This window comes from Macaca mulatta, chromosome 15 (assembly GCF_049350105.2).
Source record: "Macaca mulatta isolate MMU2019108-1 chromosome 15, T2T-MMU8v2.0, whole genome shotgun sequence".
Lineage (NCBI taxonomy): Eukaryota > Metazoa > Chordata > Mammalia > Primates > Cercopithecidae > Macaca > Macaca mulatta.
In genome coordinates, this window is record NC_133420.1 from 59,421,216 (window position 1) to 59,448,968 (window position 27,753).

At 49.1% G+C, this 27,753-nt stretch overlaps 1 protein-coding gene across 3 annotated transcripts in view; it reads right to left on the reverse strand.

Annotated features, from left to right (window-relative positions):
* COL15A1 (collagen type XV alpha 1 chain) overlaps positions 1–27,753 on the reverse strand; it is a 127,172-nt gene that overhangs the window by 83,576 nt on the left and 15,843 nt on the right. For 2 of the 3 annotated variants that reach the window (XM_077965657.1, XM_028835028.2), the window contains one exon: positions 622–1,169. In XM_077965657.1, coding sequence (XP_077821783.1) covers positions 622–1,169 — 548 coding nt within the window. Of the gene's footprint in view, positions 1–621; positions 1,170–11,876; positions 12,203–27,753 lie in introns of those variants that run through there. The other variant, XM_077965658.1, reaches the window with a different exon arrangement.

Here is a 27,753-nt window from a genome sequence, read left to right on the forward strand (position 1 = left end):
TGGTGCTGTCCTGTTCACCAATGAGACATCAGTAAATATGTGGGCTGACTAAATGAGTACCTACAATAACTTAGTGATCTTTAGAATGCTTTATACATAACAGCCCATTTTGATAGTAAAGTCAGTTTAATTTTTCTAAGTGCACATTGCCTAGAAGGAGGGAAAAGCTACCTCTCACTCTGGTATTCTAGTGTATCCCACCTTTTCAGAAATTACTTAAGTGCAATTGCCACCCATATCCAAAGATCAAACCATTTAGGGCTATAACAAACCTTGCTCTTTTATATAAAATCTTAAAACGTACAAAGTGTTTTCACACAGGTTATCTTATTTGACCTACAAGCCTGTGGGGTAGGCTTTCTTATCTCCACTTACAGATAAGGAAACAGAGAGGATCAGAGAATCCAGATAACTGTCTCAAATCTACAAGATAAGTTGAAAACTGAGGATGAAAATCTAGGTTTTGGGGTTCCAGGCCTAGTGTTATTTCCTGTCATAACACGCATGCCTCTTTGAGGACATAAGAATAAAATACTAACAATAATAGTTGCTCCATTTATTGCATGGTGAGTCTCTGACCATCCACCTCCCTGGTCTACCTGAAGTGGGACTTTGACTCACAGTGAATCTCTCAAGTCCTGTAGCTCCTGCATTGCCCACGAAGATTCCAGCGCTGGACTCGAAGGTCAAAGCCTGGGGGGACCGCTGGAAGGGGATGCGGCTGTGCTCCTCACAGTCCACGAGGAGGGCCACTTCCTCACCCTGGACAATCACGGCGAAGCGGTTCCACCTGTGGGTCATCACGGGCACCGAGAAGGCAGCAGCCTCTTGGGACACGTGGGAGCCCGGCTCCGTGTAGTAGAGGATGACCCGCTGGTGGCCATCCTCCACACCTGAGAGCCGCAGGCCCAGGTAGATGACCTTCTGGAAGGCATCAGTGATGGCAAAGAGCACACCGCCGTGGGTGCTGCTGGGCTTCACCATGACGCTGATGGCGAAGTCCCTGAAGAAGGTGGATGGGATGAGAGTCCTGGCTGGGCGGCCGACATTGGCACCAGGGCCAAAGCTGTAGGCCGGGAAGCCACCATAGCCTGTGACAAAGGATACAGACGAGGGCAGCGGGACACCGATGAGCTGCGTGAGGTCCAGGTGACCCTGGGAAGCAGACTCTGCAGGGAGGGAGAGAGAGACCATGCCTTACAGGTATATTCCACTCTGCTTGAAAATGAGGAAGAAATGCAGTCACAAGTGAAACGGGATCACTCAGGAACCCCACTGAAACTGTAGTCCCTAAATGGTTGTTTTTCAAACGTTTTTGACAATGACTCACAATAAGAAATGCATTTACATTGCAACCCAATATACACACGTGTAGACAGATATCTGTAACACTGAAACAAAAGTTTCATAGAACATGATAGGCTTTTAATACTCACCAGGCACTCAAATATTTTTCTTTCCATTTAATTATTCTTTTTCTGTTTCATTTTATTAAAAACATGCTGGTAATGAACTACTAAACTGATTTTGTAACCCACTAAAAGTTCATGACCTGCAGTTTAGAAAATGCTTATGAGTAATCCCTAGAATATACAATGTTCCCCCATCAACTTGGAGATTTTTTTTCCCCACTATAAAACTGAACAGGGGCCAGGCATGGTGGCTCACACCTGTAATCCCAGTATTTTGGGAGGCCTAGGCGGGTGGATCACTTGAGGTCAGGAGTTCGAGGCCAGCATGGCCAACATGGTAAAGCCTCGACTCTACTAAAAATACAAAAATTAGCCAGGTGTGCTGGCACATGCCTGTAATCTCAGCTACTTTGGAGACTGAGGCATGAAATTCACTTGAACCCTGGAGGTGGCAGTTCTAGTGAGCTGAGATTGCACCACTGCACTCTAGCCTCAGTGACAGAGGGAGAGTCCATCTCAAAAAAAAAAAAAAAAGAAAGAAAAAAAAAAAAAACCTGATAGGTTTGTTTTGTTTTGAGGTCTATTGTTTAAGTCCCTCCAGTGTGAGGGGAAAATCAGGGACAGAATGAAGTGTTCCCAGGCCTCAGAGCAATTGAAATTTGCATCATTGTCATTGCCTTTGACATCACCACCATCATCATCATCATCATCATCACCACCATCATCATCACCATCATCATCATCCACATTCCCCACGCTCTCTCTGTACCAGGCCCTGCTCTAAGCTCTCTACATACATTAGCTCATGTAATCCTCACAACAAGCCTACGAGGTTAGGTACTGTTATCCCCATCTTACTTCTGAGAAAACTGAGGCTTAGAGAAATTAACAAATTTGCTCAAGGTAAGTTGCATGCAGGTTTCAAACCCAGAGCATCTGACCCCAGAGGCTATGCCACCACACCTTGCAGGGAGAAATTATGGGGCTCCATTATGGTGTCCTGAAAAAGACCCCAGGCTCAAGAATGTTGGCCCATCCAACTATTTTCCCCACGAGAAGGCTGCAGCCTGGCTTGCAGCAACATGCACCCACTCCTGGAGTTGATAACCAAGGTACCAGCAGTGAGACAGGAAGGCAGGTCCCAGAGAGAGGGGGACAAGACGACTGCAGCCAGGACAATGGACAAGTAACACCCTTTGGCCTTGGAAGTGAAACCAGATCCTGAGGATTCAACCAGATGAGGAGGCCTGGAATGAGTGAGGATCAGAATCAAGAGGTGTCCTCCTCCGGAGGCCAGAGGGCAGGGCAGACTCACCTGATGGCTGTCCGGGCTATGGCCAAAGGCCAGAGGCCATTGAGACCCTGAGTGATTTCTGGGGACTTGGCAGGTTGGTCTCCAGAAAAAAACCCCAAACACTAGAGGGGCCCTCTGAGGAAAGCCCTACCTGAGGAATCAGCCTGATTTCCAGTTTACCCAACTTGTCACCGCTTATTAGACACAACTACGTAGCTCTGTGACCTCCAGTGAGTCACTGAACCACTCCAAGTCTGAGTGTCTTCCTCTACCATACAGGCACTAGAATGGGCTCCAAAAGAATGACTAAATAAGACCGTCCATTGTAAGCCCTGGTTAATAATGGTAGCAATGCAACAAACATTCACTATTCTTCATTTTTATTATATCCACTGAACAACCTCAAGAGGTCAATGGACAGGGATAATCAGTCCTGCAGCACTGACCAGGAAAGCAAGGCTGACATGGGAGCCTGCCTGTGTGCCCTTGAGCTCCCTTATAAAGAATAATAACAATGTGGTTTTCATGCATAGTTTTACTTAGTCCTCACAGCAGCCCTGGAAATTAACTGCTCTTATCCCTTGGGAAGATGAGATGACTGGCCCGAGGTTACCCAGCTAGTAAGTGGCAGGACATTTTCGAGCCACGGCTGGTGTGATTTCTGGCTGATTCACTGCTGCAGCCTCACTGAGATGGGGGAGTCTCTACCAGGGTGGTGGGTGGGGCTCCACCTAGTCTGCCTACTGTATCAATGACCCTTCAGCAGCAAGAAGGATGGAGTCAAGACTCCAGGTGGTCCAGGAACTCAAACTTCCCATGAATGGGTACGTGTACTCGGTGGCTGGGAGAGGGAGACGCCCTGACTGCCGTGCCCCAACCCCGACTCCACAACACTCACAGAGAAGGCTGCTCACGGCCAGTACTAACCTCAATTATTATGAAATATCTAGGTTACACAAAAAAATACAGTATAAAGAACAATACGAGGCACTTGGTTGTTAAATGGTTAAAATGCCAAAGTTTATGCTATGTATGTTTAACCACAATTTTTAAAAACATGAGTAATTAGCCCATAGGTTTGTTGTGAGGGTTAAAGGATATAATACAAAGTGCTGGCACATGGCAAATGCCTAAAAAGTGGTGGATATCATGGCTGGACACACTGTGGCTCACAACCATAATCCCACCACTTTGGGAGGACAACGAGTGCAGATTGCTTGAGCCCAGGAGTTCAAGGCCAGCCTGGGCAACATAGTGAGACCTCATCTCCACAAAACAACAAAAAAGCCAGGTGGTACACACCTGTAGTCCCCACGACCCAGGAGGCTGAGGTGGGAGGATTGCTTGAACCCAGGTGGTCAAGGCTGCAGTGAGCCATGATCATGCCACTGCACTCCAGCCTGGGTGACAAAGAGAAACCCTGTCTAAAAAAAAAAAAGAAAAAAAGTAGCCATCATCATCATCATCATCATCGTTGTCATCATCTAGACTTGCTCATTTAGAAAAGAACCGCAGAGGTCACCTAACACAACTCTATCTGTGGATAAGGTTGTATCAGGTTGTAACTGGTGACTTCTAGGGTTCTATCATACCAGACCCTGCCCTGTCTGGTATGATAACCAGTAGCCACATACGGCTATTGGGCACTAGAAATATGGGTCTTCCCAACTGAGATGTGTCATAAATGTAAACTACAAACTAAATTTCAAAGACTTAGTTTGGAAAAAAATCTCAATACTATTTATAGTGATTATATGTCAAAATCATTTTGAAAAACAATGGATAAATAAAATACATTACACATTAATGGGTGTGGTCATGTGTGCCTCTAGTCTCAGCTATTTGGGAGGCGGAAGTGGTAGGATCACTTGAACCCAAGAGTTTGAGGCTGCAGTGAACTACGATCGTGCCACTGCACTTCAGCCTGGGCGACAAAGAAAGACCCTGTCTCTCTCTCTATATATATCATTTTTAAAAATTTTAAAATAGGGTCAGGTATGGTGGCTCATACCTGTAATTCCAGTGTTTTAAGAGGCCAAGGTAGGAAGAATGGTGAGGCCAGGAGTTTGAGACCAGCCTGGGCAACATAGAAAGACCTCATCTCTACAAAAAAAAATTTAAAAATTAGCAGAATGTGGTGGTGTGTGCCTGTAATCTGCTACTCTGGAAGTTGGGCCGGGAGGATCACTTGAGCCTAGGAGTTTGAGGCTACAGTGAGCTATGATCACCCCACTGCACTCCAGCCTGGGTGGCAGAGTGAGAACTGTCTTTAAAAAAAATAATTATAATATTATGAGGAACAAGTATGTGCCCGCTGCTGCACTTAAGACAGACAATATCAATTCAGCCGAAGCTCTCATCAACTCTCTTCGGTCCTTTTCCTCTGCCCATGCCCTGGCAGGAGCCATTCTTGTGAATTTGGTGTTTATCACTCCCACGCATTTGTATGTTCACTCGATATGTGTTTCCAACAGAATGTAGAACCATGGTGTGTGTATGAAACCTCATGTAAATGGTGGCATGATGCATGCATTCTTCTGGAACTTGCTTTTATTTTTCACTCAGCATTGTATTTTTTAGATTTATCCCTGCTGATACATGTGACTCTGGTCTTATATTTTCTTTTCTTTTTTTTGAGACGGAGTCTTGCTCTTGTTGCCCAGGCTGGAGTGCAATGGAGCAATCTCTGCTCACTGCACCCTCTGACTCCCGGGTTCAAGTGATTCTCCTGCCTCAGCCTCCTGAGTAGCTGGGATGACAGGTGTCCACCACCACACCTAGCTAATTTTTATACTTTTAGTAGAGACAGGGTTTCACCATGTTGGCCAGGCTGGTCTCGAACTCCTGACCTCAGGTGATCCGCCCACCTTGACTTCCCAAAGTGCTGGGATTACAGGCGTGAGAAAGCCACCACGCCTGGCCTGGCCTTATATTTTCACAACAGTACTCTATGGTATAAATAAGCTACAATGGGTTGATTCACATTTCTGTTGGTGGAAAGCGAGGTTTCCATCAATATTACAAACGATACTACCATAGACTCCCTTAAATACATCTCCTCCTGCTTGCCTGTGCAGGTAATTCCACAGCTGGAAGTGGAATCATTGGATAATATGGGTATGTGCACCTACAACTTCCCTGAATGTTGCAAAATTGTTCTCTGAAACAACTGTGTCATGTCACAGACCCACCAGCAGCATATTCTTGCCAACATTTAGGGGAGGCAGAGAGACACAATTTGGGAGAGGTCCACAGGGCTTTTCAACTGTAGTAATAGCGTTAATTGTTTAGGTGGTATTCAAAAGAAGTATTCATTATATTTTTCTTCATCGCTAATTTCATGGAAAATATTTCATACAATTTTTATAAAAATGATTAACCCCTCCGTGACAAAAGAGCACATCTGATCCTGTTGCTGCCCTGCTTAGAAAATCTTCTATAAAATATGATTATTCATGGCCCTCAGGGCCAGGGCTGACCAGGCTGCTGCCACCTGGCTCAAGAGGCCCTCTGTGGTCAGGACCAAGCTGCACTCCCTACTCTGTGACATGCCTGACACAGCCCCGGAGCGCCCCACACTGTCCCAGGGACTCCCACCCCTGCCAGGAATGCTTTCCTGTGTGCCATCTGCCCCAGCCCAGCCCAGTTATTTTCACTGAATGACTCCTGCTCATCAGCCCAGGCCTTGCTTCCCCTGAAATCTCGCTTCACCTCCCGCACCAACACCCTCCCCTCTGGTGGCTGTGTTAGAAGCCCTCTCTGTACACACTGGGGTCCTCTATCATAGCCCCTGCGTGTCACTATTGGGTCACTTGTTTCTCTTCCCACTGGGCCATCTGTGTTCCCAGTAACCAACCCAGGGCTGATGAGTGAATGAACAAACAAATGAATGAATGTGTACATATTATCAAATCCCCTCTTTTTTTTTTTTTTTTTTTTTGAGACAGAGTCTTGCTCTGTTGCCCAGGTGGGAATGCAGTGGCATGATCACAGCTCACTGCAGCCTCCACCTCCCAGGCTCAAATGACCCTTCCACCTCTCAGCCTCCCAAATGGCTGAGACTACAAGCATGCAGCACCACACTCAGCTAATTTTTTCATTTTTTTGTAGAGACAGGTTCTTGCTATGTTGCCTACATTGGTCTCGAACTCCTGGACTCAGTAATTCTGCTGTCTCGGCCTCCCAAAGTGCTGGGATTACAGGTGTGAGCCCCTTCGCCCAGCCTCCAATCCCCTCATTTTAGAAAAGACTAAACTAAGGTTAACAGAGAGGAAGTGTTTGCTGGCCATGAACTCAGATTTGATTCTCAATTGAATGTTTATCCTCTCCAGTTCACGACTTGCTTTAAAACAGAAATTAATTTTAGTTAAAATATTGGTAAATTTGGTTAAATTTGACCACATAGAAATAAAAAAGTTCTGCATAGCAAATAATAATAATAATGATAATCCCCACAATGTCAAAGAAAATCCCCAAACCATGAAATGATATTTGCTACAAAAATCACAGTAACAAACTCATTTCTCTAACATGCAAAGCAAATGAATACCCAAAAGAAAAATGGGCAAAGAATAGGAAATTCTAGACACAGTAAAAGAAATTAAAATCTTAAACATATGAAAAATACTCCACCTCATTCATAATGAGAAAATGACAAGTTAAGATTACGAAGAGATACCATTTTCCCTATCAAACTGGCAAAGATCAGAACACGCTGTGTTGGCAAGGGTTTAAGGCAGCAGGCCTCCTGCGTTGCTGGCAGGAACATAAATTGGTATAATGTGGTGGGAAGCAATTTGATAACATTTATCAAAATGGCAAATGCACATGTACTTGTTGACCCAGCAGTCATACTTTTATGAATTTTTTAACAGATAAAGTTCATACGTGAAATATAGAGTACATACAAAAATATTCACTGCATCGTGGTTTAAATTTACCTAACATTCCCATCTTTGGGAATGATGAATATAATAAATTATGATAGGTTCACACAATGAAATCCACGGCAGCATTTCAAAAGATGTGGTTCCTTAAGTGCTAACATGAAAAAATCAAGAAGATGTATTATGTAAAAACAAACAGACAAAATAACAAGGTGCAGAATTGAATTGCTATCATTTGGAAATATATGTACTAATACAAAGTAAATATATAAGAGATATTTAAATATATATGGTATATTACAATATCTCTAGAAGAATACACAAGAAACTGGGGGCAGCGGTTGTCTCCAGGGAAGGAAGCTGGTGACTGGGGGCTGGGAGACTTGCTTTTCACTGGACATCCTTTTATACTTTTTCTTATTTTATGGCATATACATGGTATGAAAAGTAAAGACATTTACATATTTTTAAAGAGATTAACTCCTTGAATCCACTTTTAGAAATCATAAAACCTATTCTTCTTGCTTTTCCTCCCTCAGATTCAGCTTATCTTTGTACAGAAAGAAAGAAAAAAAAAAAGGAAAAGAAACAAAGAAAACTAAACATCCCACTAAGATTTCTTTTCTCTCCTCCACGGTTTAAAGATAAAAACAAAACAAAACCACAAACACCCTACTGATAGCTCTGCTTTCTTCTTCCCTTGTCCAATCCAGTAAAAAGCTATTCCTCTACTTCCTCTCTCTCTCCTGCTGGGAACAGGAGGGGGAAGCCTCTTTCTGCTGGGAAAATTCCTGGTGCCACAGACAGTAAAAGCGCCAGAGCTTCACATCCTGTGGCTTGTTTCCAACTGGTGTCTCTGAGGGATCCAGGGCCAGGTAGGGGTTCAGGGGACACAGGGAGACGGGCCTCAGAGGCTCCCACTCAGAAAGCTCATTGCTTAAACCAGCCCAGTGCTTCCCATGGCCAGTAGATCCATGCTTGCGCGTGGCAATTCTGGGAATTCTTATGCCCAGGAGTCTGAGTAAAAACAAAAATTCATGAATCTATCCAACATCCTTGTTTTCTAGATAGGGAAATTGATGTTCAGGGAGACTTCCATGACCAGGAGGCACAGCCAGGAAGCGACAGATGGGGCAGCAAAGCAAGGGGGGCAGAGTCTTGTTACCATGAGTCCCAGAGCCCTCCCACAGCCCCCGACCACTCCAGGCCCTGGCCGGTGGTTGGTCAGCTGGAGAGGGGGCAAAGGAGGCAGCCTGCAGCAGACAACATCCTCCTCTTTGGACACAGCTGTGATGAGATCCTGCCTTTGCTCTTTACCAAACACAAAGCCTTTGGGCGATGAATTCCTGCTATCAGGGGAGGTCCCTGCCCACTTCCCATGTGGGGATTCAGTGAGACGACAGATGGGAAATGCAAGGTATAAACTTAACAAAAACCAAAGTCTGCAAAAAAGATCCCTTCCTAACCCTCCCGCCCTCCATCCCCCTAGGCCTCAGCCATTCAAGACAGGACACATGGATAGGCGCTGGCCCGCAGGCCTTGTTTCCACTGGGTCCGCCAAGAGGGAGCCCAGCCATGAATCTAGAGCAAGCCCAAGTCAGCCCCAGCAGCCCAGCCCTGCTCTCAGCAACCCCCACCACATCCCTCCACATCCACTGTCCCATGGCATGGCATGGTGGGGGACGACCCCGGCCTGGAGTGACCCACACTCACTCGTGGCTGCGCCTGGGCCTGCTGGCTCATTTCCCCTTGGCCTCCAGCAGGAGGGCCACCTGCTCAGGCAGCCACCAGGGAGCAGAGGAGAAGCCAGGGAGCCAAGACAAACAAGCCCAGCAACTGGGTCCATGGGCTTGACCTGGGATGGCTTGGAGCTGGGCAGGAAGGGAGGAGGGTGGAGATCACAGCTGGTGGGAAGACATCCCACCATTCTGGAGGGGATTGGGGACTGGCGCAGAGCATGCCGATGGGGGCTGATCATGGAACTCTGCAGCCTGAGGATTCTTGGAAGTGGCCCACACTTATCCCCAGATAATAATACCTCTCTTAGAGGACAATTGTGTGACTTAAATAAAATAATATACCTAAAATGTTTGGAACACTGTTTAGCACACAGAGTGCTTAATAAATGGTAGCTGCCATTTCTTTCACTATTATTATTACCCTGCTATTTCCCCATGCAATTGTCATACTGGAAATCTCAAGGTATCCTGAATGGGTCCTACCTTTTACACCTCTGAGCCTTTGTATATGCTGTTCCCTACACCTGAGGAACTGCTCCACATATCTCAGGACCCAACTTCAATGTCATCACCTCCTCCATGAAGTCCTCTTGGATTCCCCCACCAGGTAGTCTGGGCATTCCTGCTCCTGCACTTGGCCTTGACTCTATGTAGCATATATGGCATTATATTACAGAGGTGTCAGACCCTACCATCTTGGAACCTCCTTAAGTATAGGAACTGGGGTCCACTTCTCCCTGTCCCCCCCACACCCAGGCTCTGTCCCTGAGCAGGTCCTCAGGAAGTGTTTGTTGGCTGAACTAAATCCTAGGCATTCCACATCCCATTACTGGGCATATACCCAAAGGATTATAAATCATGCTGCTATAAAGACACATGCACACGTATGTTTATTGCAGCACTATTCACAATAGCAAAGACTTGGAACCAACCCAAATGTCCATCAATGATAGACTGGATTAAGAAAATGTGGCACATATACACCATGGGAATACTATGCAGCCGTAAAAAAGGATGAGTTCATGTCCTGTGTAGGGACATGGATGAAGCTAGAAACCATTATTCTGAGCAAACTATCACAAGGACAGAAAACCAAACACCACATGTTGTCACTCATTGGTGGGAATTGAACAATGAGAACACTTGGACACAGGGTGGGGAACATCACACACCAGGGCCTGTCATGAGGTGGGGGGAGGGGGGAAGGATAGCATTAGGAGATACACCTAATGTAAATGACGAGCTAACGGGTGCAGCACACCAACATGGCGCATGTATACATATGTAACAAACCTGCATGTTGTGCACATGTACCCTAGAACTCAAAGTATATACATATATAAAAAATCCTAGGCACTCCAGAATTGAAGGTGCCAGGCTCACAGTCTGAGGCCCTGGTGAGAGTCACTGGGGTTGGGCTCCAGTCCAATATCCAACAATGACCTCACTGCATGCCCATACATCACCTGAAAAGTCCAGGCTCCCTCCCACCTCCACAACGCTGGGTCCACTGACCCAGGGAGCCCATGTGGGAGGCAGGAATCCATGGGGCAATGAGAGACCCAGGGAGGGGAGGAAGGACTCAGGTTCAAGACTCTGTCTGTGACCTTGGGCCAGCTGCTCCCCATCCTTGATCTCAGTTTCTCCATCAGAGAGTTAGACCAGATGGACTCTCAGAGCCACATCCACTGTGATTTATTCTATGTATTTTCACTGCCTTCAAACACCTCCTGGGGCTACATCTGACCAGTCTTATTCTCTCACTTCATAAATGCTTAGAGACAGCTTCATTTCCAATGGGGGTTTTTCAACTTACTTTTCCAATTCATGAATTTGATCATATTTCTAAAGCCCCCACATTGTGCCTTGCGTAGCGTTGGAGACATGGAGCTAAGCCTGGAACATGTGCGCTCAAGCAGCTCACTATCTAGGTGACCATTAGCAGTCATCTGCTCCTATTACAAGCTCCAAAGCCTTCAATGGCTCCCCAGTGCCATCAGCATAAAAGCAAAATTCCATTCAAGACACCTTCTGCTTCATCTCTTCATTCTCCCCCTCTGTCTTTGCCTTCACTCATGCTATTCCTTCTAGTGACATCACTCTTCCCCATCTTCTCACATCTAACTCTTTCCAGTCTGGCTCAGCAGCACCCCAACACACGCGGGCCCCAATCTTACTCTGCAAAAAGGGCCAAAGTCATCCCCCCTCCTCTAAACATCCACAGAGCCAAGGAGATGAAGGAACGGACACAGGGAGACACAGCCTGAGCCTTCCTCCCTCAAATCTAGCTCACACTCCAAAGTGCAGTTTTAGGGTGGCCCCTCCTCAGGGCGCAGAGAGGAGAAATCAGACGGCTTCAGAGGCAGAGGGAAATCTGAGCAGTCAGGGCAGGGTGCGACTTTCCTCCCAAGGGCCCAAAGCCAGTTTCCATGGAAACCAGGCGGAATCCCAGCCATGAAGAAACAAACAGAGCAGGGTTCAGGTTTTCCTTCCACACAGATGACAGCGATTTGGCCAGAGATGAAGAACAGGAGCGAACCCTCACCTCTCCTCCTCCTCTCTGCCACAGGCTCGGGGACATCATCTGGCACCTCCCCTACCCCGCTGGGCCTCGGTCTCCCCTTCCGTGCGATGGGATGGAATCAGTCCTTGCATCTGTGGGGTCCTGAAGCAGTGCCCGGGACTAGCCTCCGGGAGCCTTGCCTCCCTAGAGAACTGTAGCTGGCTTTGCAAAGCTCCCTCTCACAGATGATCATCCGGGACCTGAGCCCAGCGCTCGCGATAGTTAGTATTTAAGGCCGCAGGAGGCTAAGGAGCGTTCCTCGCTCCGCTCCGGGTGAAGGAACGCTACGGAGATGTCCCGACAGAGGCGCGAGGGAGGCTGAGGACGCCCCGGACTGTGCGCGGCAGCGGCCCCTGGCGGTCTCTACGGGAACTGCGCTTCCACCAACTGCAAGGAAGGCTTTTCACCTGGGCTGTGAACTGGGATCCCAATAACAGACTCAAACCGAGAGGTCTGTAAGGGACCCAAGAGAGCAGGTCTGAGGTCATGCAGTGAGTGTGGCCAAGCCAGGCCTAGAACCCATAACGCCTCCCTTCCTTCCTCGACTGTTTCCCTGCACCGAGTGCTGGGGAAGGCCGAAGGTGCCCCTCCTGCGTCTCTACCATTCCCACACACGTCTCTAAAGACCAATGGCACACTTCAGTCTGCTTAAACGGGGCCACGGTGACTCCTGCAAGCGGATCCGTGTATTCCCACTGTGGGGCCGGGGCTCAGAGGGTCCAGATGACCCTATACTGCCTGTGGCCTGGGGCTGGACCAGTAGGATGAGGGTATGTAGGGTAAGGTGGGGGGACTGCCCTTGGGACCCCAGAAGGGCTCCTCTCGCCTGAGTTTCCTGGCACTCAGCCCCTGGGGAGAAGAGGTGTTCAATGCCCCTCCTCTGCGCCTGCAGCATGGGGGCAGACCCTCGGAGAAGCCACGTGTCCCTCTTCCTTGCCCTTTGTCAGCTTGTCCTGCCAGAGAGTTGGGAGGGTGGGGGTTCCTGCATCTTCTAGGACTGGTCTTTCCCTGCCCTTTGGACACCCCTACAGAGAGGTGGCCCCCAAGGACCCTGGGTATGTCTAAATCACACCTTCTGGCATGTGACTTCCCTTTCTCCCACCTCCCTGGAGGGACAGGAGTTCAGCAACCGCAGACTATGTGGGACAGTGCAGCTCACCATCTGGGGAGGAGCCTCCTACGATGCTCACCCATCCAAAGCCACCTGGCTTCCACCTGCTCATCTCCACTCACGGCCACCTGACCACTGCTGCACAATTCGAAGTCTTCAGAAGTCCTTTCTCATGTTGAACTGAGGCAACTCTCCCTGCAACTCCCACCCACCTGGCTGGGCCTAGCTCTACCCCTCTGAGACCACACACAAGTCGGCCTCAACTTCTACATCCTGACCTCTCAGATGTTGCATGGGGTGGTGGAAAGGGCCTCAGCCTGCAAGGTGGACTCTGCCACCAACTTGGCATATGACTTTGAGCAGTCCCTTCCTTTCTCTGAGTCTCAGGTTCAATATCTGTCAAACTGGAGCCTTGGACTAAATATTTTCCAAAGGCCCTTGCCAGGTCTGACAACCTCATCGTCTGCCTCCTCCTTGTCTCCCGCCTGTGTTTCAGTTTTTCTAACCACCCCTAACTGCCGGTTCTTTCAGTCCACAGCCTTCAGGCCTGGAAGGAATGACTCCAACAGGGGCCGGGACAAACCCAGCCCTCCCCATAGACTTCCTTGTCTTTGGCCAGCAAGGCCTGGCCAGAGGCAAGGAGCACTGTGCTCAGGAAAATGTCACAGCTCTCTGCCTGTGTGGAAACTCAGCCCCACCCAGGCTGGAGTCTCCGGGGGCTCCTGGTTCCACCTGACTCCCTTTCTGAGGAAAATGAACACAACACAACTCACGGTGCCTGAGGGTCCATCTGCACCCAGCAAAGATGCGAGAGGTTCTTAGAAAAACCTATCACCCGATGCATTTCTTAGAAAAAGAACTGTTTCCCTGCCAAGGAAAAAATCCTGGATCAACTTAGAAAGGAGACCTGGCTCGGTCACAATCAAAGACTCTATTTTTCTGAATTACAGAAGAGCATTTTTCTACATATAAACTTAGAACGCCTCCTTCTCTTTTCCGGTTTTCATATATAGCATAGGAATTTTCCTGCTCAATGAAGTTACTGTATACGCTCTCCTCCCTCTCTGTCTCTCCCTCTCTCTCTTTCTCTCTTGTTCTCTCGTTCTTGCTTTCTTGAGCCTCTGACCTAAACTGAGGAGAAGACGATTTGAGGAGGCCTGGAGCTGGGGTCCTGGCTGAAGCTTGCTTTTCCTGGCCAGCAGCTGAAAAGCACTTAGCCCAGCAGGAAGTAGTCCTCACCTGTCCAGTATCCTCTCCTGTTTCCAAATCATCCTCTCACCTGTTCCTTCTGCCAGGAGGGAAGCAACGCAGGGATCACTCTCTCATTTTGCAGAGGAGGGAATCAAGCCCCAGAGACAGGAAGTCACTCACTCAGAATCCTCAGTGCAGCAGCCAGCACTGAAGATGTGAAGCTGGGCTCTGCCTGTTACAGCCCATTGCCTTCTAAGCTTTCCTTGTGGCTCTCCCAGGCACAGCTGCACACCTCTGTGTTCCCACGGTCCCCCTCCATCCTTCCTCCCAGACACCCTCATCCGTCTGCAGTCCAGTGGCCAGTACCCCTTGCTCTCATATGCTTCGACATGGGCCCTGGGCATGGGCCATGCCAACTCATCTCTCGGTCCTTGGCAACCAGCACAGAGCCTGGCAGAGGGGACTCTCAATGAACAGAATGCCAAGAAACAACAGTATCAGCAGCTAAAATGTTCTGCAGGCTTGCTGCATACCAAGTGCTGTTCAAAGGGCTTTCCACAAATCACTTCATCCTTACACTTGATTATGAGATGGATGACATTATTATCCCCATTTTACAGGTTAGAAAACTGAGGCTTAAATTACTGTTCCAAGTCCATGAGGTTAATAAGCAGTTGGAGTCAAGATTCAAATGGGACTAGGTAGGGTGGCACGGTGTGAAGGTTGCAGCCCTAGTCACATATCAGAGTCACCCTGGGAGCTTTTAAAAGTCAGAGGTCTGCCCCCCTTGCTTGTGCCTATGGAATCAGAGTCTTTCAGGGTCTGGCCTGCATCGATCTGATGCCCACTCTCAAGTGACAGCCACAAGTAAGGGCTAACTGCCTGGGCTTTGGCATCAGACAGACCTAGGCTTAGTCCTGGGTCTGCCACTCATGGGCCTTCCGCAGGTCACCTCACCTCCCTGTAGCCTCCTAATCTGTAGAGTGGGGCAGCACTAGGACCTGGCTCACAGAGCCATCGCGAGAACAGACAACACAGTGAGAACCCTACTTAGCACAGGGCCTGGTGTGTAGTGAGCATTTGGGAAACACTGGGAGTTCTCGCTCGTTGGGTTGGGTGCTGACCAGGGCTGGGCACTCTCAAGCTGTCAGTGCACAGCATCTCCGTTCAGCCTCAAAACCATCTGCTAGCCACAAGAGAATTAGCAACATAATTGATGAACAGGCCCAGCAGATAAGGAACTGAGGAGAGCAGCCCGGAGGCAGAGAGCGTGGGGTGGCTCCCCCATCCTGTGACCTGGCTTTGCTGAGAGCGTGGGATGCCTCCCCCATTTGGTGACCCGGCTCTGCTGAGAGCATGGGGTGACTCCCCTATCCTGTGACCCGGCTCTGCTCACCACTGCTCCCTTCACACATGTGCACGTGCACGCACACACACGCAGACCCTTCAGTCGTGGCAGCAGTTAGCCACAGTGCAAGAGCCACATCCAACCTCAGGAAGAAGCAGTGGTTCCTGCTGTCTTGCTGTGGTGGGGGTCTTTACATCTCTTCCTTACCCCCTTCCCTCAACCTCTGGTTCCTGGATCCTGGGCACAGAGCCAGCCCAGGGACCATGTGGACCAGGTGGCACAGTGAAGGCTGGCAGGTGCGGGCAGGCATGAGCAGCCATGGGTATCTGGGAAGAGTTTCGTACTCAGCTCTTCTTGGCGTATGGACTTTCCTTTTCCATTTGGGGAACAAAGACTCTTTGAGTGCATTGAGGGCCTTGAATCCTGAGGATGACATCAACTGAAATGAGTCATCACCCCCACCCAGCAGGCAGCTCTGGAGGGCTCAGCTCAGGGTTCTGGGAGGAAAACACATGGAAAATGGCACGGAGAAGAAGGGGCCTGTCGGGGGCACGTGAGGGGCAGGGGATGGGAGCATGCAGTGATCTTCTGGACACCGATGCTCTACAGCCCACGGCTCCTGGAGGCCATCAGGCCCAGCATTCCAAGGGGACACAGGACTGCTGGCAGGGCCAGTGTAGACACATAGACCAGGGGGTTTCAAGCAGTATTTTCCAGGGCTGGGGATGAGAGAGGGAGGGGGATCGAGGAGGCCTTAACAGGAGAATTCCTGCCCCTTGGCCCCCTGACACACAGGCACACATGGATACATCCACACATACACAGAACAAATCTGTTATTCCTACCACTCTGTCATACACACGCATAGGTTCACATACTCATAACACACACGCATACACACACTTTCAAAGGTTCATGCCACACAAACACACAGATATACAAACACACACACATTTATATACTCCAATATACACCGACTCATGCACCTCCACCGACACTCATCCCAAACTCATACAAGCACACACTGACACATGCACACACTTACCTACTCACACACTCACAATCTATTCATAGACCCTCTCTCACACACTAACCCATGTCCACGTCCACACACACTCACCTACACTCATATACACACACCCAAGCAATTCAGACTTCATTTGTTTAATAATTTGGGTTCCATTAAGTCTCATTTGAATGAAGAGTTCTGCGGCTAAAAACAATCAAACCAATCATTGAAAGCCCTTCCACATCACAGCTGTGGAAACTGGGGTATTGTAGGGGCAGGTATTTACAGAGGAGCCCACAGAAAGTCTGAAGCCCACACCATCTTCTCCTGCTACCTCCTTAAAGGCCCGGAGATCTCAGACTGCTCTTTCCACACACAGGGCTTGGTTTCTCTGATTTGGGCACATTTTCTGCATTTCCCTCCTTTCCTTGCTGTCAGTAAAACCTTCTCCCCAGCATTATGGACTTGGGGTTCTGGCTTCACAAAGCACTGAACCCCGTGATCCCTCTATTGGAAGCTATGCTAGAAATAGTCCATAAATAAATTCAGACAGCTGCTGTGAACAGGTGATGCCTGGCATGTAATCCAGAGCCCGGCATAGGTAAGTGCTCAATAAATGTTTGTTTTGTGCATGAGTGAATGGGCAATAGCTCCTGTATACGGAGCCCTACTATGTTCTGGGCAGGAAGTGCTTTACTTGAATAGCAGTGGTTCTCAACCCTGGCTGCACAGTAGAATCACCTGGGCAGACTTTTTTTTTTTTTTTTACTAATACCTATGCCTCACTCCCAAAGATGTTGATTGAGTTGATTCAGGTGTGGCTTGGGCATGGGGAGGTTTTACAAACTTCCCAGGTGATGCTAATTACAGCCCCTGAATTCTTCACAACAACCCCACTCTTATTGTTCCCAATTTACAGACGAAAGAATGAGGCACTGGGAAGTTAAATAACTTGCCCAAGGGCACCCAGCTATCGAATCCCAGACTGGAGATTTTAAGCCCTCATCTGTCTGATGCGAGACGTTGAGTCTCTCTCTGCTGCTCTCCAGGGATGTTACTTCAACCCAAGGCTGACCCACTCTAGAAAGCACACCCTGATTGTTGTCCCAGCCCTCAGTGACCTTGGGCCCATCTGCCTCTCTATTCCCATTGCCCTGACTCCCTCCCCATGGCTGGGGGCATCAACACTGGGCACCTCCCTACCAGCTATCAGGAACAGGAGTCTGCTGACAACAGGAGAGGGGGTCTCTCACGGGCTTTGTCTTCTGACCAGTTCTGGGAGGGCAGGAGGCTCTAGTCCTGCTGGCCACTGGGCAGCTGCTATTCTCATCTTGCCTGCCCTGACATTTTTTCAGAGTTGAGAAATGGATCTCTGAGCAACCTGATATTAGGGAGAAAGACTCAACCTCGAGTCTGCATTTAAAAGATGGGCAACTTTGGATAAGATGCTTCACCTTTCTGAGCCACAGTTTCTAGATCTGCAGCAGAGGAATGCCACCTACTTCAGGAGAGAGATTTGAGAATGACCTGAGATAATAGACATAAAACACTGAGCAGAGGGCCAAGCAAAGGCACACGATGAATGAAGCATAGCGGTGGGGGTAGTTAGTATTATCAGTGACATTAGTCTTCTTTTCTCTCCCATGAATTACTGTGTTAGAATTGCCATGAAAGGCAGTTTTGTGCAATTTTCCCCCTAGGCCTCAGTTTTCTCATCTGCAAAATAGGGTGATACAATCTCTCTCACGAGAGTGCAGTGAGGATCCAGTAGGGTTTTGAATGAGAAAATGCTTTGCCAAGTACAACTTGCCAGGGTATAAGGAACAATTAACAGGGACAAAGGGCTCCAGACAGGAGTCTAGGGGGCTGGGAGTGGCGTTTTTTCTCAGATCAGTGAAGTCCAAACATGCTGAAATGCTATAACATAGCCAGTATAGCTTAATAGGCAGAATTCTCTGCCCCAGCCTGAAAATGGGTTGTCTTGAATAAAGTGGAGCTGACCAGAATCAGTTTACTTCTCCTCCCTGCCCCTGCCCCCCGCCCCCCGGGCAGGAAGCTATAGGCCAGGCCCAACTGCAGGAGTTGCAAGAAACAACTTAATAATGATAATAGCCTGTGTTCCCCAAAGTGGGCTCAGTGGTGACTGCCAAAAAAGATACGTCCATGTCCTCATTCCTAAACATGTTCATTACATTTAGAGTCTTTGAGACGTAATTAAGTTAAGGATCTTGAGACAAAGAGATCATCCTGGATTATCAGGGTGGGCACTAGATCCAATGATGGGTGTTCTTATAAGACACACATGGAGGGGGCTTGACAGACAGAAGAGGAAGAGGCAATGTGGCCACAGAGGCAAAGATTAAAATGATGCAGACACAAGCCAAGGATTGCTGGCAACCACCAGAAGCTGAAAGTGGCAAGGAATAGATTCCCTGCTAGAGCCCTGGGAGGAGTTCCACCCAGCCCACACACCTCCACACTTCTGGCCTCCAGAACTGGACAAGACTAAGTTACTGCTGTTTTAAGCCACGCAGTTTGTGGTCGTTTGTTACTGCAGCCCTAGGAAACTCACACATTCACTGAATGCTTATTTACGGCGTGCTGTGTCCAAGCACGATTGCAAGTGAGTCACCCGGACTGGGTCATCCAATACTCACAGTAACAATGAGGAGGGCGTTCTTATTACCTCTGTTTTATAGATGAGGAGGCCGAGGTGCAGAGGGATTAGGTCACACGGCTAGTAAGTGGCTGGGCCAGGTTTTGGACCCAGACAACCTGGGTTCAAACTCCATAGCCCATCTGCTTATCCATGACACCAGGGGTTGTCAAAGTGTGGTTTCTGGACCAGCAGCAGCAGCAGCAGCAGTAGCAGCAGTATCTGGAGACTTATTAGAGGTGCAGATTCTCAGGACCTACTCCAGACCTACAAAATCAGAAACTCTGGCCTGAGGCCCAGCACCCTGTGTTTTAACCAGCCCCCAGGTGTCTCTGATGCACACTCTAGTTTGAGACCTGCTGTGCTGTTGAGGCAAACATGGCATCCTACTACCTGAATGGAGGCCAGTCATGGGCAGTCATGGACCTGGAGACAAAAGCAGGCAGCCAGCAGCACAGATGTCTGGTGCAGGGGCCAGAGACCCAGGCACAGGGTTCAGGGGCAGGACTGTAGCTTCTTCCACCATGGACTGACCCAGGCAGGGCCCCAGTACTAGACGGTAGAGATGGCGCTTTTCTGTGATCACAGCACAGCATTCAAGCCACCTCCCAGCCAGGCTGATGGGATGCTAAGTACCCTGAATCACTAGATCCCACTGATGGAAAACAGGAATGTCCTAGGGCCTGGGGTGATGCAGCCAAGTGGCCCCAGCTGTGGGGGAAGAAGGCTGGCCAGCAGGAAGCCTGTCCAAGTCAGACCCTGGAGGTCAATGGATGCAGAGAGGCTTGGGCACTCTAGCCCCCTGGGGCAGGGCCTGTCAGGAGAGGGTTCTGCAGGCAGGGAAAATGTGGTTCTGACAGAGCCGCGGCTCCCCAGGGAAAGTCCGGACACAGCAGGGCGGCACACGCCTTCCAGGAGGGGCCTGCGGTGGCCACTTCCTGGCTTCAGCCCCACTTCCCCTGGCCGCATGTGGCCCTCAGGGGTCTGAAAACATCCAGGGAAGGCCACTCTAGCTACACTGTTAAGCTGGGCCTGGTGGTCCCCCATTCTCCAGGGGAATCTCTCTGGATGTCTACAAGTGAGTCATACTATCTCCCTAGGAACCGCCGCTCCACCCCAGGATCAGTTTCACAGAAAGCTCCCAATTTCTCACTACTCTGTTATCTGTTCCCTTGCCTGTGTCCCTCAGCAGCCCGTGAGCCCTTCAGGAGGCAGGCAGCATGTTCTGTTTCATCTCCATATCTCCCAGCGTCACCCTCACCTCCCTAACGTGAGACCTTGCCTAGAGTAGGCATAAATTGAGCATTTGATGAATGAATGAATGAACAAATAACACACATGTGCGTGAATGAATGAGCTTAATGGACTCTGGACAAGCATGATTTTATGCCCGTCTCAACACATCACATTTATCATCAATCATAAAGAATTCTAATGAATGCCAATAGTTGTCACAGTAATCCCACTAGCACTGTTTAGCTTAATATGCACTTAATAGCTTAGCTCTCACCTGATCCCCACTGTTGAGGTGTAATATAATATTAATAACCACACAGAGTCTTGATTGTAGCTTTACTGGGGGTTGCAGTCTCCTCTCCCTAAGCAGGAGGCTTTGAACGAGCAGCCTTCTGCAAAATGGCTGTCCTCAGCTCTCCCCCACTGAGATGAGAGTGACTCTTTTAAACACCCTGGCTTCTCAGACTTCAGACTCAATTCCAGTTGCCTCCATCTTCCTCCCCCATACAACACGGTCTGGGTGGAGAATGTGAACAACAGTGCTTCCCCTTCTCTGTTATATGCTGTTAGCGTCCTTGAGGTTTGCCTAGAGGCCTCAGGGAGGCTGCTCGTGGCCTATCTGGGTGTCAGAGCATGAGGTGGGGCCATGGGGCAAGGTAGGATGGGACAGGCCAGTCCTGGAGATCCCAGGAGCAGAATGGTAAGATCCCTGGTCCTCCAGCGTGGAGAAGGCTCCCCACCTCCTCCATGGGGGTGTAGCATTGGGTTGGGAGGAGCCTTGAATGACAGGAGGAGCTTGAAAGAGTATTTTAATTCTGAGCTTTCTAAGTCTCTCTCTGAAACACAAGGCCTGGGGTGTTTCTTGATTTCTTTGACATGATTGTTACTATGTGGTCAGTGATCTCTTAAGAGTTGTTATCCACAGGCCTCAAGGCCCCCATAATTTACATCTCCCTAGGGGAGAATGGTCCGCTCTCTCCCCTCCCAGAAGGAGAGTCAGGAGGGGACTTCACTATCATTCACTCTCTCCTGGGCCCAGTCTGGCCTTGTCCACAACCAGCATCCACCTTCCAACCCTGTCTGGACTTGGCCCTGGTCTGGGCTTTGGGGGATCAAGAGGACAAGGAATTGGGTCCCCTGGAAAAAAAGGACCAGACACCAACACAGGTCCCTGATACAGGTGACCTGAGCTTGGAGCCATGAGCAAAGGACAGGAAAGTCCTGCAGGGGCTTAAAGAGGGAGCTGTCCCTGCCCACCGGGGGACACTGGGAAGGGGACCTGAAGGAGGGGCCAATGGAGATAGGCCTGGGAGGCTTCGCACAGGTGAACACTGTGGAGTGAGCAGAGCATGAGCAAACCCACACAATTAGGAAAACAAGGGCCAAGTGAGTGATTCCAAGGATGGGAGAAATGGGACCCCGAGATATCCTCCAGCACTGGAGCAAAAAGGAGAGCATTGTGGATCCAGAGAGATTCAGACTTAGAAATGTTAATCTCACAACAGGCCAACCCTGAGCTCAGCACTTAGATGCATTAGCTCACCTAACCTCAGGATAGTCTGATGAGGTGGAGACTGTGGCTATGCCATTTTCAGATGATAGGACTGAAGCTGAAGGAGCTTGAGACTGCAGGCCTTAACTGCAGTGTTGGGACTTCCCAGCTCTTGCTACTCTCAATTACTTTTCCCTTTAGGAGACTGGAGTCAGAGAGCCTCGAATGTCCAGCCAAGGAGACTAAAATTTATGCAACAGGCAACCGGGTGCCTTGGCAGATTCCTGAGGAAGGTTCCAGCTGACCATTTTAGGAGAAATCCTCATTTCACCCCAAGCTGCTGCCCTAGGCAATTGGGTGCCCTTTCTTTTTCTTGCCAAGAGGAGGGTGGAATTGGGCGATTTGGAATGTGGCGCGAAGGCGATAGTTTGGCAACAGCAGGAGACATACTCCTGCAGCCTCTCAGCACTTGGCATGTTATGCCCTGGGCAAAATCAAGCTGCCCTGGGAACAGCCCAGGGCGTCCCAACAGATGAGCTTGTGTGAATTCAGTCAGGGCAGACAAGCAGCGCAGTCAGAACACACTCATAGCTTCAGTGGACACCGTGAAATCTCGCCTACATTGGCCAAGGCGCCAATGAAGAATCAGGGTAACCTTTAGAGCTGGGAAGGACCTCAGAAAATACCCAGTCCAATGTCCCCAACATGAGAAAACTGATGCCCAGACTGATGGTGTGACTGCCCGAGCAGCTTCGGCATGTTGTGTTCCCCCCACTGTAAGATCCAGGCCACTCTCTCCCATGGCCCTGAAGATGGCATGGGAAAGGGCCTCATCCAGAGCCCGGTACACACTAGGTCCCCAGTATAGAAAGGAATGCATTTGAATCTGTGGTGGGGACCTGTGGTCCACATGCAATGACGTTGATGCTGCTGAGTGGGGAAAAGAAACAACCGGAGAAATTTGTCCGAGGGTTGTTATCAAACACACTGCGTCTTTCTACAGACTTTCCTGCTCCGTTGTGCAAAGAGACACACTCTCTGTGGGATGCTGGAGCCCCATTTGGCTCCGAAATGGGATTTGAGTTTAAGGGAACAGCCAGAACAGATGGTGACCCTGAAGTCATATTTTGAAACAGGCTGACTCTTGTTTAATTTAGATGAAAGTACAGCTTGACAGTCTCCAAATGTTTGCTGGAGGAACAGCCTGTGGACCGCCAGAATAATGGAAGAGGGAATCAGACCTTCCAAGATGAAAACCCAGTGGACACCTCCTAACTAGAGACCAGAAATGGGGGGGTTGGGAGGGGAGGTGACCTCAGGGGAACCCCAGGAGGACCAGCCTCCCCCAGAATGGTGCAGGACAAAGCACATGGAATTCGATGCCAGAGAAACTTGTATGAAAGTCCCTGCTCAGTCACATACTAGCCAAGTGATCTTGGGCATGTTCTTTAACTTCTCTGAGCCTTAGCTTCCTTTTCTGGAAATAGAAATGGCAATACCTAGCTCTCAGGGTGGTGGTACAGGGTAAATGTCAGGAGCTAAGCATATTCTGTCCCTTTTGTTCATTCATGTGTTCATTCACAAATGGCTATCAAGCACACACCGTCACATGCCTGGCACTGCAAGTGCTGGAGATTTGGGGTGAACGGGACAGGCATGACCTGAACTTCATGGGATGGATGACCCAGCACTGGGTTCCCCATCCCTGGCCCTGAGCACTCCTGGGCATTACCTGCTGAGTAGCTCATGTAGCCCCAGGAGGTAAGACTCCTATGCCCACCACCCACCACCACTATCCAGATGAGGAAACCCGTGCTGTTTCTGAGCAACGTGCCCAAGTCACATAGTAAAAAAAAGTGCTGAACTAGCATTTAACGTTCATGTGATGTTTCCAAAGCTCAGCTCTGACCACACACTACTGTCAGGCACATCCTTGAGGATGGTACAGATATGATCAAGCAGCATTGGGGAATTTCAAAACGGAGCGATGGCACCCACCTGGATATCAGAAGACCTAGTTCCAGACCTGGTTCTAGAACAAGGAACCCGTTGGGAGTCACATAGCTAAAATGTGTGTGACTCCCAGAAAGTTCCTTGTTCTCTTTGAACCTCCATCTTCCCATCTGCAATTTGGGGGAGCTGAAACAGCTGATCCCCAAAGTCCAGCATTTTCTGAAGCCTCAGGTTCCCAGTGGGTTCTGATGGGAGTAAGTTGTTTGAGGGGACTTGCAGGCCTTGTGAGAAGTGAGGCCCAGAGGGTCCTAGCTACCCAAGGTGCATAAATGGTGAACTGTGCCTTCTCCCACAAGGAGCCTACGCTATGCAGCATGGACCACGCTGGGTGGAAGGCTGCCTCTAAAGAATGATTCTTAGAAATCTTGAACTGGGGCAGGGCTGGCCAGCCTCCCACATGCATATGCATGACAGCATTCTTCACATTCCACCCAAGATCTCCATGCTAAAGCAGCCCCACACACTATTCCTGGAAAGGTAAATGTGGATGGAGAAACGAAAGCTTCTAATGGCCATCAACACACACATTTCTATTCATTCCAGAAGCATTTATTGAGCACCCTCTGTATAGCAGGCACTATTCTAAGTGCCAGAGATCCAGCAGTGATGGACAAGTTCATTCCCTCTTAGAGTTGACAGTTCTAATCCAAAGCTTTGGAGGGCAGTGACCATCTCCATCTTGTCAATATCAAAGCATTAATGGCCCCCTCCACACACGGGTGTTAGGTGTCTGTAGACAGAAAATGTCCAAGTATCCTTTGCAATAATTCTAAATATCCCCCACAAGTTGGGGACCTCAAGTCTAAATATAACATCATCTCTGCTAAAGCACTCTGCCATCAGATATACCTGAGGGCCTGAGTCTAGCCAAAGAGCCCCCCAGGACCTTGAAAATTTAATTCTCCTGCTTTATCTTTAAAAGCACTTAAGTTTTGAATTCCACTCCAAACATGTGTGTTTGTTTGTTTTAATAATATAAAAATGTTCCAAATTATTCCCCAGTTGTTACTGTCTCCTCACCACAAATTACCAACCACGGAGTAAAATGCTCCAGGAAATAAACAATGTGGCTCTTCGCATGCCACTGTCACACAGCCAAGGACTGTGAGCACACCCGTTTGAAAAGCAGGTCTCCAAAGGAATGGCTTGGACAGGAGGGGCGTAACGCATCCCCCATGTCTCACGAGTACAGCCATGTCTGAAGGAATTGGTCCCCTGAGTGAAAACATCTAAAAACCTCCCACCCGAGTTATTCCTCCCCAAACTGCATTTCTGTTCCCTGGCAAGAGAATTATTCCTATGTTCACAGATGCACGTTCTCAATACAGAGATCCAGAGAGAGATGAAAAATAAAAAGACATCGTGTCAGACCTGGATGACTTTAGCGCTGGTCTGACCTCTTCGTCGTATAGATGGGAGGAAGCTTTGCAAAGCCAGGACTGACTGGAGTCTAACCACAGACCGCAATTGTTAGAAACCTTTCTCACTTACCTCCACCACCTCTTTGCCGGACAGCTGCCATGGCCTGGGAGGCCCTGAGAGGCCAAAGTGGACCAGGGGCTCTTTGTGCTGGCTCAGGGCTCTCTTCTGACTCTGCTTTCCTGGCATTTTACTGCAAGTCTCTTAGATTCTGTTCTCTTATGCTATATAAAGGTAGAGACCCTTTGCCCCCACCCTGAAGCAATTCACTGTCTGATAAGCAGAGGCAGGAGCAAGGCAGGTAGTAGAATCCAGGACTTGACTGCACTCTACCTAGACAAAGGCCCTTACCCCGGGTGGCCCTGGGCGGTAGTTCTGCAGGACTGAGGGACGGTAGGAAGCCAAGATGCTCCCCCAGGGCCAGGCTAGGAAAAGCAGCTCCTGGGCGAAGGTCCTGCTTTCATCCCAGAGACCTCACCCTGCCTTCCTCCCTCAACGTGTTACGTGTTCGAGTCACACTCAGGCTGTCTCTTCCATCCTCTCTTCATTGTGTTCCTCTGTATCTGGAACATTCCACGCATCTTGCTGCCCATCAGCCCTACCTCCTTTCCTGGCTAAATCTGTTCACCCCTCAGATCCCACCTTAAATCTCATTCCTTGGGGAGACTCTCCTGACACCCTGGTACAGAAGAGAGTGTCCCGGCATGTGCTTTCATAGCTCTCATTGTGCTTTCTAACATTTTCTACCATTTATAAACATAAAGAGTCTTTTTGTACAATCCTTTATTTAGCATCAATGTCCCCCACTAGACTATAGGATCCTAGAGGGCAAGCAGCAAGCCTATCTTGCTTTTCATTTTCTGCCCAGGATATCATACATTGCTTGTACTCAGAAGACAGTCAATACATATTACCTAAAAGTGGGGTGAACAAATGGATGAATGGATGAATGAGAAAGCTCCCAGGTTACAACAGGCAGAATGACCATTTCTACCAAGGGCAGAAACTCTGGAATGAATTCGATCCCACCCACTTTGCAAAGTCCTTGTTTAGCTATGTTTCACTTTCCCCACATCGGATTACGATTGTTTATCTCCCTCCACTGGATGGTCAATGATTCTAAACTCCAAACATGAATGACATGCTCCTGGCCCTCCCCATCCTCAGCGAGATGGACTTGCAAATAAGTTCTCACCCCTGATGGAATAAACCCGACACAAGCAATGCTGAGAGAGGATGCAGGACAGCTTAGGCACAACATCAGCTAGCACTGCAATGGAACCTTGTTACTGGTCACTGGCTCTTCCATGTGCCAGGCACTATGCTAAGAGCTTGGGACATTATTTCATTTATAGTTTCCTTGCTCTACAGATGAGGAAACTGAGGTTTCAAAAGGATTAGTACATTGTCCAAGGTCACCAACTGATACATGCAGAGCCTGGAACCAGGCCAGCTGTCTGACTGCCCAGCTCCAGCATTTGTCCACCAAACTACACAGCACTGCAGCTTACACTTGAGCACCACACACATCACCTGGGGGTCTGGTTAAAGTACAGATCTGATGTTGTGGGTCTAGATCTGGTGCTGTGGGTCTAGATCTGGTGCTGTGGGTCTGAGGCAGGATTTGGGATCCTGAATTTCTTTTCTTTTTTTTCTTTTTTCTTTTTGAGACAGAGTCTCCCTTTGTCACCCAGGCTGGGGTTCAGAGGTGTGACCTCAGCTCACTGCAGCCTCAACCTCCTGGGCTCAAGCGATCCTCCCACCTCAGGCTTCCAAGTAGCTGGGACTACAGGCACATGTCACCACATCAGGCTAATTTTTTCATTTTTTATAGAGATGGGGTCTCACTATGGTGCCCAGGCTGATCTCAAACTCCTGGCCTCAAGCAATCACCCTGCCTTGGCCTCCCAAAGTGCTGGGATTACAAGTGTGAGCCACCGTGCCCGGCCGTGGGACTCTGTTTCTAATGAGCTCCCGGATGATGCCCATGTGGCTGGTCCAGGGACCACAGTTTGAGCAGCAAGTCTATCAAGGTGAAAATGCAAAGGAGGATTTCCATAGGGTAGGCTGAGGAACAGCCCAAGCAAAGGCTTGGAGAAGGGAACATGGATGGTCAATTCAGAGACCAGCAAGCAGTTCAGGGTGGTAGAGCCACGGCATGGGGAAGGACGTGAGAGGAGAAGAGGCCTTGAACTGCAACCCAAGGAGTATGGAATGTATTGTGCGTCACGGAAAGCATGGAAGGGTTTTGAGAGGGGATGTGACAGTGATGGGACCTGTGTTTTAGACAAATTACTCTGACTCACAGTGAGAAGCTGTGCTAGAGGACAGAGAGATGGGAGATCCTGCTGGCCAGGGAGCTGCTGTAGCAACCCATCAGAAAG